This window comes from Dipodomys merriami, unplaced genomic scaffold (assembly GCF_024711535.1).
Source record: "Dipodomys merriami isolate MVZ:Mamm:240054 unplaced genomic scaffold, mDipMer1.0.p SCAF_11, whole genome shotgun sequence".
Taxonomy (NCBI): domain Eukaryota; kingdom Metazoa; phylum Chordata; class Mammalia; order Rodentia; family Heteromyidae; genus Dipodomys; species Dipodomys merriami.
The window spans coordinates 29,805,246-29,817,989 of NW_027202382.1; the positions used below are offsets into that span (position 1 = coordinate 29,805,246).

At 53.6% G+C, this 12,744-nt stretch overlaps 1 protein-coding gene across 1 annotated transcript in view; it reads left to right on the forward strand.

Moving 5' to 3' along the window:
• Positions 1-9,143: 9,143 nt before the first annotated feature.
• The window catches only part of Col27a1 (collagen type XXVII alpha 1 chain), a 113,605-nt gene continuing 110,004 nt past the window's right edge, over positions 9,144-12,744 (forward strand). Inside the window, exons 1-5 of the mRNA XM_070004991.1 lie at positions 9,144-9,242; positions 9,368-9,856; positions 10,435-10,678; positions 10,957-11,046; positions 12,650-12,707. Coding sequence (XP_069861092.1) covers positions 9,144-9,242; positions 9,368-9,856; positions 10,435-10,678; positions 10,957-11,046; positions 12,650-12,707 — 980 coding nt within the window. The remainder of the gene's footprint in view (positions 9,243-9,367; positions 9,857-10,434; positions 10,679-10,956; positions 11,047-12,649; positions 12,708-12,744) is intronic.

Genomic DNA, 12,744 nt, shown 5'->3' on the forward strand with positions numbered 1-12,744 from the left:
CATGGGAGGATCCCTGGTGGAGCTGGGCAGGTTGGGGGGAGGGCAAGCAAGGACATGGCAAGGAAAAGGTGGGAAGGGGAGCTATAACCCTGGGTTGTGGAGTACTGACCATCAGAAATGGCAGCGTGGTGAGCTAGCCCCAGCAAGCTGGCCCGAGGCTCTTCCTCACTCAATCCTTACAAAGAATGAATGCCCTCTTGTGAAAGGTTCTGGTCTCCCTGAAATAGGTCATGGAGTAGAAGGATCGCAGAAATCTTAGCCTCTGAAGCATGGAATTGACGAAGCTAAGTGTCTAAGCCAGCTGGGATTCTAGGAGTTGAGTACTTCTGAGTTCTGGCACCAAAGATATTAGAAGGCTAGCACTGGGAACACAACATTTTATGGCTCCAACGATCTAGGAACCAAGGAATCCTTCTTGGGTGATCCTTGTAAATTCTCCAGGCTGATCCATTCCATGACAAAATATTCCTTCCTAGAAATTTCTAGGAGGCAGCAGAAACGCTTTCATGTGAACAAATAGAAAAGGAAGGACAGGGCACAGACAGTTTTGGTCTGGGATTCCTGACCCTCAATCCTCTGTGGATGGCTATCCCTGAAATTCCGTCCTTAGGTGTGTGTGTGTGTGTGTGTGTGTGTGTGTGTGTGTGTGTGTGTGTGTGTGTGTGTGTGTGTGTGTGTGTGTGTGTGTGTGTATGTCTGTGTGTCTGTGTGTCTGTGTATCTGTGTGTGTCTGTGTCTGTCTGTCTGTCTGTCTGTCTGTCTGTGTGTATGCCAGTACTGTAGGTTGAACTCTAAGAGCCTCATGCTCTTGCTTGGCTTTTTCACTCAAGGCTAGCATTCTACCACTTGAGTTATAGCTGCTCTTATGGCTTTTTGCGGGTCTATTGGGAGATAGTTTCCTAGACTTTTTTTCTGCCCAGGCTGGCTTTGAATATAGATTCTCAGATCTCAGCCTCCTAAGTAGCTATAATTACTGGCATGAGCCCCCAGCCCCCAGTTCACCTTAGAGATTTTTAATTAGGGTTTCTACCTTCTATGGGTTTGCATGTATCTACTTTGCCATACCCCATTTCCCAGACCAGCCACACTCCGAGACCTCCTTTACATGGCCATGAAAGATGGAGATGAAAACCCTGGCCTTTCTCAGCCCTAGTCCTAGGCCCTTCAGCATCTAGGCTCATTGCCCAGGTTCTAGGCCACCAGTGCCATTTCTGGGTCTTCTCTTCCTTTACCTTGATCACCCAACTCCCGGCAGGAAGCCAGCTTGGCATATGGAGATTGTTCCAACAGCCCGAGGCTGGTCATAATGTACAGTGTGGTCGCACATCCAATCCCACCATCTCCTGGGATAGGCAGCAGGGGCAGCAAGCCTATAATTTGAGGGTCAGATGGGATGCCCAGGTCAGCTTTGACCATGGGATCCTGACAGGAAGGGAGTGGTCCAGGGTTTGCAGAATCAAAGCCTTCCTCTCAGCTCCCATGGTGACCAGGAAGATAAAAATATTTATGGACAATTTTCCTCACTCTGGGGACAAGCGAGCACAGAGCGGGGTTGTGTTTCTCCCTGGCTATGGTCACCCTCTCAGGACGGCAGGAGCCGAGACAAACACAGGTTGTTTACCGGGTCCACGAAGCCCCAGAGACTTATGGTCACAGACAGTCTTCCCCCTTTTTTTGCACAGGGACATGAGCCTCTGGAAAGGTGCCCAGAGGCACAAAGGTGGGCTTCTGTCCTCTGTCAACTTAGCTCTTGGTGATGCTGGAGGATTTTCTTTTTGCGAGAGAGAGAGGAGGGAGAGAGAGAGATGAGGGTGAGTGTGTTTTGGTGAATAACATATATCCCATAATTTGCCTTTTGAAAGCACAAGGAAATGTGCGTATGGGGCTGAGAAAGCCAGGGCAGAGAGCTCTCTAGAGTAAGCCAGCCCGCACGCCCTCACTAGGCCAGGCAGCTCAAACTCAATAAACACTTGTTGACTGAATGAATGGATCATAGAAATGGTGAGCCAGGCTGGAAGGAAAGCCAGCTCTGTGGAGATTCCCCAGGCCAAAGGGCTCAGGTTTCCAACAGGGAAACTGAGGCCTAGGGAGGTGGGGGGAGGTGGGGAGACAATGTTAGATCTCCCATCTCCTGGGGCTGGAGCTGCTGAGACAAAGAAAAGGGAAGTTTCCTGGTTTTGGATACTTCCAAATTCACCAATAGCTTTCCCACTGGCTAGGCTCCCATAGTTCAAGTTTGGGACAGAGGCAAGGAAAGTCGTAGAATTCTCTGCCTGGTGGACCACGGAAGAGATGTTTAAAATGAGGGACAATGTGCTCACTGACCCAGAAAGGTCAACAAGTTGTGGGGGGTTAGCAACTCCTGTTGTTCTCCTGCCATTCCCCTGATATGAAATCCAGCCCCATCCTGAAATGAGGGGCCTTCCTAACTCCATGGTGTTCCATTTTGTACTTTGCTTCTCCTCTCTTCCCTCCCCCCCACCCCGCTGCCCCCAGGCTGGCTTTAGACTATCAGCTTTCTACCTATACTGTCCAAGTAGCCAGGGCACACACATGTGTGTGTTACCATGCCAGGCTTGTGTGCGGAGAGAGTGATTTCACCAACTTTTTGCCTAGGTTGGTCTCTGGATTTCTGCCTCCTGAGGAGCTGGAGTTCCAGGTCTGAGCCACCCCACCCCACTGTATGGTATATATAAGCTGTCAAAACAGCTAATGACACCCGTGGAAGTCTGTTTCCCTTTCTGTGACTTGAGCTCCATTCCCACATGGGTTCTGATGGCCCCACAGATTGGTCTAGAATGGCCTTAGAGGATGGAGGAGCCCACATTGGAAACAAGAAAGAAGCAAGAAAGAAGTTTGACACTGGGGTCAGGATCCATTAGTGGACCCCTGATCCACTTGAGCCATCCAAAGGAGACAGAGCCCCTGGTCCAGCTCTGATAAACAGATCCCCAGGGCAGAGGGCAGCCTGTGGGCTATCTGAGCTGGATAAAAATAGCCCTCTGCAGTGGTTGGCTCTTTCTCTACTTCAGCCCTCACCCCCCATTGCTGATCTCTAATTTAGTTTCCAGGGACTGAGGCAACATAATCCTCCATGTTCTGAGCCAGGTAGTGGCCAAAGTATGCCAGGCTGCAGGAGTGGAGGTTTTGGAAACAGGAAAGATGGGTCTCAGCCCAGTTCTGTGTATAACTCTCTGTGTGGCTCTGGGCAAGTCATCCCCAGAGTTCTTGTCCCTTCTCAGTCAGATGCTGAGCACAATAGAGTTGTCTCCCAGGACAGGAAAGATCAGTGTCTGAATTTCCCATCACAGGAGGCGTGTGTAGATGGCACTCGAATGCTGCTGGTGTGAGAGGGGAACTTTATTTCTGCTTTAAATTTTTTTTCATTTGAAGGGATTTTCATTTGAATGAGCAGGAGTTAACACCTTGGACCAGGCTAGCTCTTCCCCTCCCCCCCCCCCCCCCCCCCCGCCCCGCCTCTGTGTATGTGTGTTTCAATACTGGGCTTGAATACTGTCCCTCATACCTTTTTCACTCAAAGTTAGTGTTCTACCACTTGAGCCACAGCTCCACTTCTGGGGGTTTTTTTTTGAGGGGGGAAGGGTGATTAATTGGAGATAAGAGTCTCATGGGCTCTCCTGCTTGTGCTGGCTTTGAACTGCAATCCTCACATCTCAGACTGAGTAGACAGGATTACAGGTGTGACCAACTGGCACCCAGCAAGGTCAGCCTTTAAGATGAGGATGGAAAAGCCCTGTGATGCAGGGGTGAGGAGATGCAGGGGGTGAATATAGAGCCTGGCACATGGGACATATACCTCCTTCCTCATCTCTGCTCCTCTTCCTTCCCCTCTCCTGACCCTGGAAATGAGAATTGCTTATGTCACAGAGCTGGGGACACAGAACTCTTTAGAGGTTGGTGAGGTGGATGGGCGGTGGGTAGGGAAGTGCATGGGGCTCTGGGATGGGTAAGCAAGGAGAGCCCACCCCTGAGTCAACCTGCAAAGTTCCCTTATTTGGATGGAGAGAATTAAGGTTTTTGCACTGGAGAATCAGATGGCTCTAGGTTAGTTTCTCAGCTCTTTCCGTTACCTGCTGTGGGAATGCAGACAAACTGCCAACCTCTGTTTCTCCTCCCTGCTGTGGGTGGATTGATGCCTACATCTGAGTGCTGGTGAGACACCAGTGGGCTAAGGAACATAGAGCCCCTGGCCGTGGAGCCAGTTGACCTTGCATGAGTAAGAAAGGGGAATCACAAGCCAGGGCTGCAGGGGATCATGCCTATCATCCTAGCTACTCAGGAGGCTGAGATCTGAGGGTCACAGTTCAAAGGTAGCCCAGGCAGGAAAGACCGAGAATTTTATCTCCAATTAACCACACACACACATACACACACACACACACACACACACACACACACACACACACACACACACACACACACACACACACACACACACACACACGGGAATCACAGACAATGCCCTTGAACTCATACCCAACTTGGACTGGAAGGCTGGGAGCTCTGAAGATTCTCTTTTTTGATAATGACAAAGGGACCAGACACAGAAAGAGGTCCTGGTATTCTCAGATGACAAGGTGACCTGCCAAACTAGACCTGGAAAGTGACCTGAAATCTCTAGTATCTGGGGTCTCCTTGCCTTTGTCCTGCCAAGGGTGGCCTCTCAGGACCCCTTCTGAGACAGGCACTTTCTGTCCCTGGAGGCCTGGGAAGCTAAGGGACATTTCCCTCCGCTGCTTCCTGCCACTAGGTCCTAGTGCCCACAGGCTGCACTGGGTAGATCCCATTTCTTTTTGCCACCTCCCCAGGCCAAAGACATCTTCAGAGTGTCTTGAAACTGTTCTACAGAGAAGCTTAAAAGTTGAATATTGTGTCCCCCAAAACTCAGAGATCAAAATAAGTATTTCTGTGTTATTTTTCCATTAGCATTATTTATGTATTAGTTAGTTATTGTTATTGTTATTGTAAAGAGGATGTACAGAGGAACTGAAGTTATATAAGTCAGGTAACGAGTACATTTCTTTTTTGGATAATGTGTGTGTGTGTGTGTGTGTGTGTGTGTGTGTGTGTGTGTGTGAAGACAAGTTAGTCATATTGGCAGGCTATCACTGCTCATCGCTTATAGTCCTTTGTAGGTAACTGAAGAACAGCAGCCAATCTGCCTGAAGATGGGCTTTCCCACCAAAGGCTGCCTCAAGGCACAGGAATGGGACAGGAACTAGTCCCAGGGCTAAAGCAAAATGCATGTTCTTTCTTGGATCAGGAGCCACTAACTTGTGTACAAAATCCCTTGAAACCAGGAAGCCCCTAGAAGGAATTTCACCTGGGGTTTCTTCTCCCTGGCTGGTCACTTTTGCATATGTTGCTGTAAAACAGAGCCCCTGGGAATCTTCACAAGACCAAGTATAAATCATCACTCCCACTATTGTCAGTAAACAACACCACAAGGTGGTATCAACCCACAGCCCTCAGACCCCCTGGGTTCAAAGTCACACAATGATTGACACCTTGACCCTTCAAGACATAAAGATGAAAGTAACAGATTCAACAACATGAATCCAGCTGGCTGAGTGGATGGATCAAAGCTAACAGAGTTCTATTTAGGAAGACAAAAAAAAAAAAAAAAAAAAACCAAAACCCACCTTTACTACACAGAGGAAGTGAAGGAGAAATTCTTAGGGTTTTTTACTGGGAAGTAAACTCAGATCTTCCCACTTGCCAGGTGAGTGCTCTACCACCTGAGCCAAGCCCTTAACCTTTATGCTTTTAGATTTTTGTTGTTTGTTGGTTTTTGTTTTTCTAGATAGGCTCTCCTGCTTTGGCTTGGGTTGACCTTCAACTTCGATCTTTGCAACTCAGCCTCTTGAATAACTATATACCAGTGGCCTATTTGGTACAAAGATTTCAGTCTCACCACTGGGGAAGAGTCCAGGGATCTTAACTTGCCGTATATTCCCATCTACAAAGTGGATTTACTTCTCTTTCTACAGGTGGAAATAACTGAGGGCAAGGTGTAGTAGTTTCTCATCTACCTAAACACCCTCCAAGGAATTATGTAACCTTCATAAAATCACACCCTCTGCCTCTGAGCCTCAGTTTCCCTGTCTGTAATTGGACTAGGAAGTTTCTGTAGGTTCTCCCAGGTCTGAATTTCTTTGGGGACCTCCAGACCTGGGTCAGATTGACCACTGCAAAGTGAGTTTTGGATATTTCCCAGCTACCTGGCCCAGCCCTGAGGGATGAAACCTAGCCTAGGGAATAGGAGCCAGGGGTATCTGCAAAGCCCAGACAGTGGGGTCTCCTGCCCAGAAAACATCTTGCTGTCCCGGACAGTCCTGGAGCTGTACTGGAGACTTCCTTTCTCTCCAGCCGGGGAATCAGCTCACTGACTCTACCACAATGCTTTGTCCTGGAGCAGTCTATTGGTAAGAGAATTTGGGGGGCAGTAAGTTGGGGTTCCATTGCCTTCTCAGCAACTGCTCTCATCCAGGTGCTCACCCTCCTTTGCTTGGGTTTCTTCCAACAGCAGATCCTTTGAGAAGCTTGTGAGCACATCCTACTGAGGACAGCCAGGCCCTCTGCTGTCTGTCCAGCTGCCTGCTTGCTGACAATCTGATGTCAGCTAACAGGTTGGATGAGATGATGTGTGATGCTTGTGTCTTAGTCACCAGGACATCTGATGTACGCTAAGCTGAGTCTGTCATGCAGAAAAAGGAGCTGGTGGCAAGAGCCATGAATCTGATCTAATCTTGGGAAGTTTCCTTGTATTCATTCATTCATTCATTCATCCATCATTATTATTATTCTTTTTGTTGTTGTTGTTGGTCATGGGGCCTGAACTCTGGGCCTGGGTGCTGTCCCTCAGCTCTTCAGCTCAAGGCTAGCAGTCTACCACTTGAGCCATAGCTTCACTTATGGCTTTTTCTCCTGGTGTGTGTGTGTGTGTGTGTGTGTGTGTGTGTGTGTGTGTGTGTGTGTGTGTGTGTGTGTATGTGTGTGTGTGTGTGTGTGTGTGTTTGTGTGCTGGTATGGGGGTTTGAACTCAAGGCTTTGCATTTTGCTTGGCTTTTTCCCTCAGGGTTGCCACCCTACCACTTGAATCATGCCTCCAGTACAGCATTTTGCTGGTTGATTGGAGATAGAAGCCTAGAGGGCTTTTCTGTCCAAGCTGGCTTTGAATCTCAAATTTCGGATCTCAGCATCCAGAATAATGAGGGATTATAGGTATGAGCCACTGGTTCATGATTCATGCTACCACTTATTTTCATCCTGTCATTCATTCATTCTGTTATTCATTCTCATTTATTTTTTATCATTCATTCATTGATATGTTATTCATTCATTCTCCATCATTCTTTCACTGTCATTCATTTGTTCATTGTCAATTTGCTCATTCTCTCATTCATCCATTCATTCTGTCATTCACTCTGCCACTCACTCATTCTGTCATTCATTCTGCCATCCATTCATTCATTCTATCATTTGTTCATTTTGTATTTGTCATCCATTTGCCCCATTCATTCATTCATTCATTCTATTAATTTATTCTGTCATTCACTTGTGCATTTTCCTCCATTTGTTCATTCTGTCATCTAGTCATTCATTTATTCTTAGCACTTGTGGAGTACTTCCTGGGCATCTGGCATTGAGCTCTGTGCTGGGAGACATTTCCCTCCCTGCCATCGGGGATGCTGCTTGTATTTGCCTAGGGCTGGCTCAGGCCTGGGGCCTGGCAGCGTGTTTCTATTCCTTGAGTGGCCCAAAGACTCATGAGCAACTCTTGAGGCCAAAAGGACTGAGGGTATCCCCTGCTAGAGTCTGTACATGTGATGTGACAGTTTGCAAGGGTCTCTTATACATGGGCATATAAACTGTTGTTCACTAAATCCAATTCACAGCGGGTGTGCATGAGTGTGCATGTGTGAGCATGCAGGAGAAGGTTGGAAAGAACAGGAGAATGTGACCACTGAGTGTTTGCTGGCGTCCACAATCCCCACCTCCACAGTGGCAGATCCTCTTCCCCAGATCCTTGCACAGAGCTTTGTATACTGTAGGAGTTTCACAGAGAAAGCTGATGTGAATAGACTATGTCCCAGGTAGAGAACAGTCTGACCGTGACACCGTCATGTGAGTTACAAAAGCAGTTGTAGACAGGAGAGCTGACGAGCTCAGAGGAAAGTCACAACGCTGGGGAGGCCCGTGAGGGTCTCCTGAGAGAACCTGGTAAAGGTGGAGGAGTGGCACATCATGGTGAGATGCTGAAGTCTGGAGTCCAGCCCCGCTCCAGCCCCCACCACACCAGTTTAGCTCAGCATTGACATTGGTAAATAGAGATAACCACGTGTCTCCTTCAAAAGGTGGCTGTTGGCACTGTGGCTGGCAGGGCCTGTGCTGGAGGAAGGCAAGCAAAGATTCAAACTTCCAGGAGACAGCAACATCCCCCACCTCACCCCCAGTAATGAAGATAAGTATTTAAAGGGGTGCTGACATCACTAAGTAACCCAGATACCTAGGTTTCATGCAATTCTTTTATTATCTTTGCACTGTTGTACAAAGGGGCTTGAATAAAACATGTCCCATTATGTGTTCATGGCATCTTGATCTGTGTCACCCTGGCCACCATTCCCCCTCCCATCCATCCCAAACCCACCTGTCCCGGAATGTTTCCTACCTCCGTTTTCATGTCTGCACAGTGAGTGTTATAACAATATTCCTCCACCATTCCTCTCTCCATTGCCCACCTTCCTCCTCCTTAGCTCCCACCGCACTGAGAGGAGACATGTTTCAGCTTCTTGGTATCCATTTCGTTGGAACGGTTTGTTTATGGTCCCAAGGGGCTACACCACGGAAACCCACCCCTTAAAGCAATCCTTTAAAAGTGTGGAAATAAATGCAAAAAAAAAACAGCAACCGTGAACAAAACGCCCCCCCCCAAAAGAAATGTAAATAAAGACGGGATGTGCCTGGCACAAAGTATGCAACTCTAAAAAAGCACCTCAGCTATGATTGGACAAGGAGTTCTCAGCTTTTAGAAGGCCGAGGTGGTGTGTGTGTGTGTGTGTGTGTGTGTGTGTGTGTGTGTGTGTGTGTGTGTGTGTGTGGTGGGGGTCTCCCCCAGAAGAATGCACGAACGTGGTGTGCGCACACTTTGGGGGGTGTTCCGGCACTGCCGGCCAAATTCCTGGGACTGGGGAGCTGCAGCTGAACACCGGGGTGCGCGGGTGTGGCGGCGGCTGCGCCTGCCCCGCGAGCCCTGCGAGCCCCGCCGTCTCTCCCCGGGCTCCCCGGCACCAGGACCACAAGGCTGAGTGAGTCCCCGCAGCCCGGGGTGCTCTGCCCCCTGCAGGAAGCGGCGCGGAGCTATGCGGCTCCCTCCCACCTCCCCAGCCCAGCTCGGGTCCGGGACTTTTCCTCAAGTTTGTTGAAACCAGACACCTTGCTCGACCGTGCCCGCGTGCAGCCACGATTTAAAAGGCCGCCTTCAGAGCCCCCTCCCCGCTCCCTCCCCACCCCACCAGCAGAGACTTCAAAAGGCCCGGCGGGCACCGCGGGCCCCAGCACCTATGAGCCGCCCTCCGGAGCCCGGATCTCGCGCCAGAGCCGCAGGACCACGAGTGGCCCGAGTCTGAGCGCAGGCGGACCGGGCTGGCGGTGCAGGCCCGCGCGCCCATGCCCCTCCCGGCGCCGCTGCGCTCCGGGCGCCCGCGCCGCCGCGTTTAGGGAAGGGGACCACGCACCCCCGCCCCCGAGCCCGGGGCGGCGGGGACCCATGAATACAAATGCCGTTAGGCGCCCGTGGAAGGGTCGACCGGCCAGCGTCGCACTTAGGGACCCAGTAAGTGCTGTGGGGGGGTGGTGGGGGGGTCCTTGGAGCGGTGGGAAGTACTGGTATGAGTGTGTGTGTGTGTGTGTGTGTGTGTGTGCACGCGTAAAGGTGCTCGTGTTCGCGGACGTGGGTCCCAGCCTGGGGAGTCATGCATGCACGCGCGTGCTCAGTGCAGGTGAGGGTGCGCGCGCGTGAGCGTGTGCCTCGGGAGTGTGTGTGTGTGTGTGTGTGTGCGCCCGCGTGGAGGGAGAGCTGGTTATGATCGTGTGCATTTGTGCGTGTGGAGGCAATCATCGTGTGCATGGATTTGCATGTGTGAAGTCTGGGGGTGCACGGAAGGGCAAGGCAGACATCCCCGAGATGTGTTTCCCAGGAAGAGTGCGTGGCAGGGCCCGCACGTGTGTATGTGTGTGTGTGTTCCTAAACGAGTTAGCTGAAGTGGAGGTGAGGGGTGTGTGTGTGTGAGAGAGAGAGAGAGAATTTGTCCGGGACTTTGCGGGAAGGTCAAGCCTGCCGCTCGGTATCCCAGTGTGGGGTGCCCAGAGTCTTGAGGGTCCTCGGGAGGGCTAACCCCCCCCCTTCTACAGAAGGCGACCAATGTTCTTGTGAAGGTTGGGGGAGGGGTCTCAGACACTGGTGTTCGTGGGAGTCGGGACACCAAGTCCCGGTCTCAGTTCTGTGCCTGGAACTCGGGGATCCCCTCAGGAGTAGAATCTGTTCCTCTTTCTCCCTCTACCCCTGCCCCAGCTGTGCCCCCCCCATTTCGAGTACCCTCAGTCTCACGAGCCCCAAACTCCTGGTCTCAGGACTGCGACCAAGCGTACCGCAACCGTGGGCAGCCACGTCTCCGTGCGTACTCCGTTTCCCGATCTTTCTGAGGAGGAGGAGGACGAGGAGGAGGGGAGGGAGGGGGCGGGTGTTCCAGCCTGGGCTGTCGCGGGCCGGCTGGGGCTGTGTTCCCGACTGTAGCCGGCAGAGGGCAGCAAGGGGCAGCGGAGGGCGGCCCGGCGCGGGGAGGGAGGGGGGGGGAAGGTGGAGAGCTGCCGCGGGCCGAGACTTTAAATCGCCTTCATTTCCCCCAAATCCTTCCTTTTCCTCTCCTCCCCCAGGCCGGCGGGGAGGCCGCTTCCACCGCCCTCCGCGCGCCCTCACCCGGCCTGGCTCTGCCTCCGGGGACCGCCAGCAGCCCGCCTCCAAAAGTTTGATCATCTCCCTTTCCTTTCCTTTCTTTCTTTCTTTCCCCCCCTTGCTGCTTCTTGCTCTTTCGGTGGAAGCAGAAGAAGAGCGAGGCAGGGGCGCGCGCGGCGCCCGGACTCCTGGGACCATGGGCCCGGCGCGGGCGCCAGCGGGGCCCCGGCCACGCCGCCTGCCCGCTCGGGCGCCCCTGGGCGCGGGGCTGCGCTGGGGGCGCGCGGGCCGCGCGCTCTGAGCCGGCCTGGCGCGGCGGGGCCACGGGGGGTGCCGGCGGCCCCATGGGGCGCGCCCACACTTGCCCCCCGGGCTCGGGAGCATGAAGTAGGGGCCTGCCATGGGAGCGGGATCGGCGCGGGGGGCCCGAGGCACAGCGGCAGCGGCGGCGGCGGCGGCGGCGGCGGCGGCGGGACGCGGGGGGTGAGTAAGGCGCTCGTGGACGCCCCCCTCCCCTGCCCTCCCTCCGCTCCTCGGGTCTGCAGAGAGCCGGGTCGTCAGCTTCGCCCCCCCCCCCCGCCACCGCCCCGCACGCCAAGGGTTAACGCTGGGTCCCGGCGGCGTCGGCGGCCGCGGCGCACTCGGGCGGCGCGGGGCCGGGCTGCCCGCTCCCGTGGGGATGGACGCGAGCCGAGGAGGATGGGTGCAGAGCCAGCCCGGGGCGGGCGGGGGCGCTTGGGGCGCCTGGCGAGGGACGTGGTGGTGGTGGTGGTGGTGGGGTCTCCCGCGTCCGCAGGATCGAGCCTGTCCGTCTCTGGTTCCATCTGTCCTCGGGAGGCTGAGGTCTCCAGGTCCGCGGGAAAGTGGGGGGGGGGGTTGCTCCTGGCTTAGTATCTGTGTGGTTCTGCACGTCCCAGAGTTTCTGGAAACCTCTGCGCCCTCCCCCTCCCCCTCCGTGTATCTGCCTGGGTCTGTGTGTCCCAAGCCTTTTCTCAGCTTCTTGGGGGTGGGGTGGGGGTGGGGAAGGAGCTCTTGGTTCCCGTCCCTCTGCAGAGAGTAAGCGGGCAGGACGGAGAGCCAGCATGTCGGAGCATTCAGAAAGGTCTTGGGCCATCCCCAAGTCCGGCCTCTCCTTGTACAGATGTGGGGGAGACCGCCGGCCAGCACGGGGCAGGGAATCTCCGAGGCGGGGCTGCGCAGAGCTGGCATCCAGCGGCTGGGATTCCCGGCGAGGGCCGGGAAGTGTGTGTGTGTGTGTGTGTGTGTGTGTGTGTGTGTGTGAGAGAGAGAGAGAGAGAGAGAGAGAGAAAGAGAGAGTGTGTGTGTGTGTGTGCAAGAGCGCGTGTGGGTGTGTGTGGGAGTGAGCGCGAGAAGGGAGCAGCCCTGGGAGGGGGCGGACTGTGGCTCACACACAGGACTTACTGTCTTACCATCCCGCCCCTGACCCTGGGGCTCCCTGGAGGCTGCTCCGAGCTGTAGCTCCGCCCACCCCGCCTTGCCACGCCCCCTTTGAGCTGGAATCAGGGGGATAAGCGCCCCTCCCCACTTCCCCATGTCTTGGCTCCTTGAGATTCCCCCCCCCCAATCGCTCACGCAGGCACACATATGCACACCCACTGCACACACACATACACAGCGGCCCTAGTGAGCACACCATTGACTCACTTTCTCCAGAAGACCCCTTCTATGCCAGCAGCTGGACAGAGAAGTGGTACCAGGGGAGCACATCTCTGTGAGGGGGGTGGGGGATGGAGGCAAGTGGGTGCTCA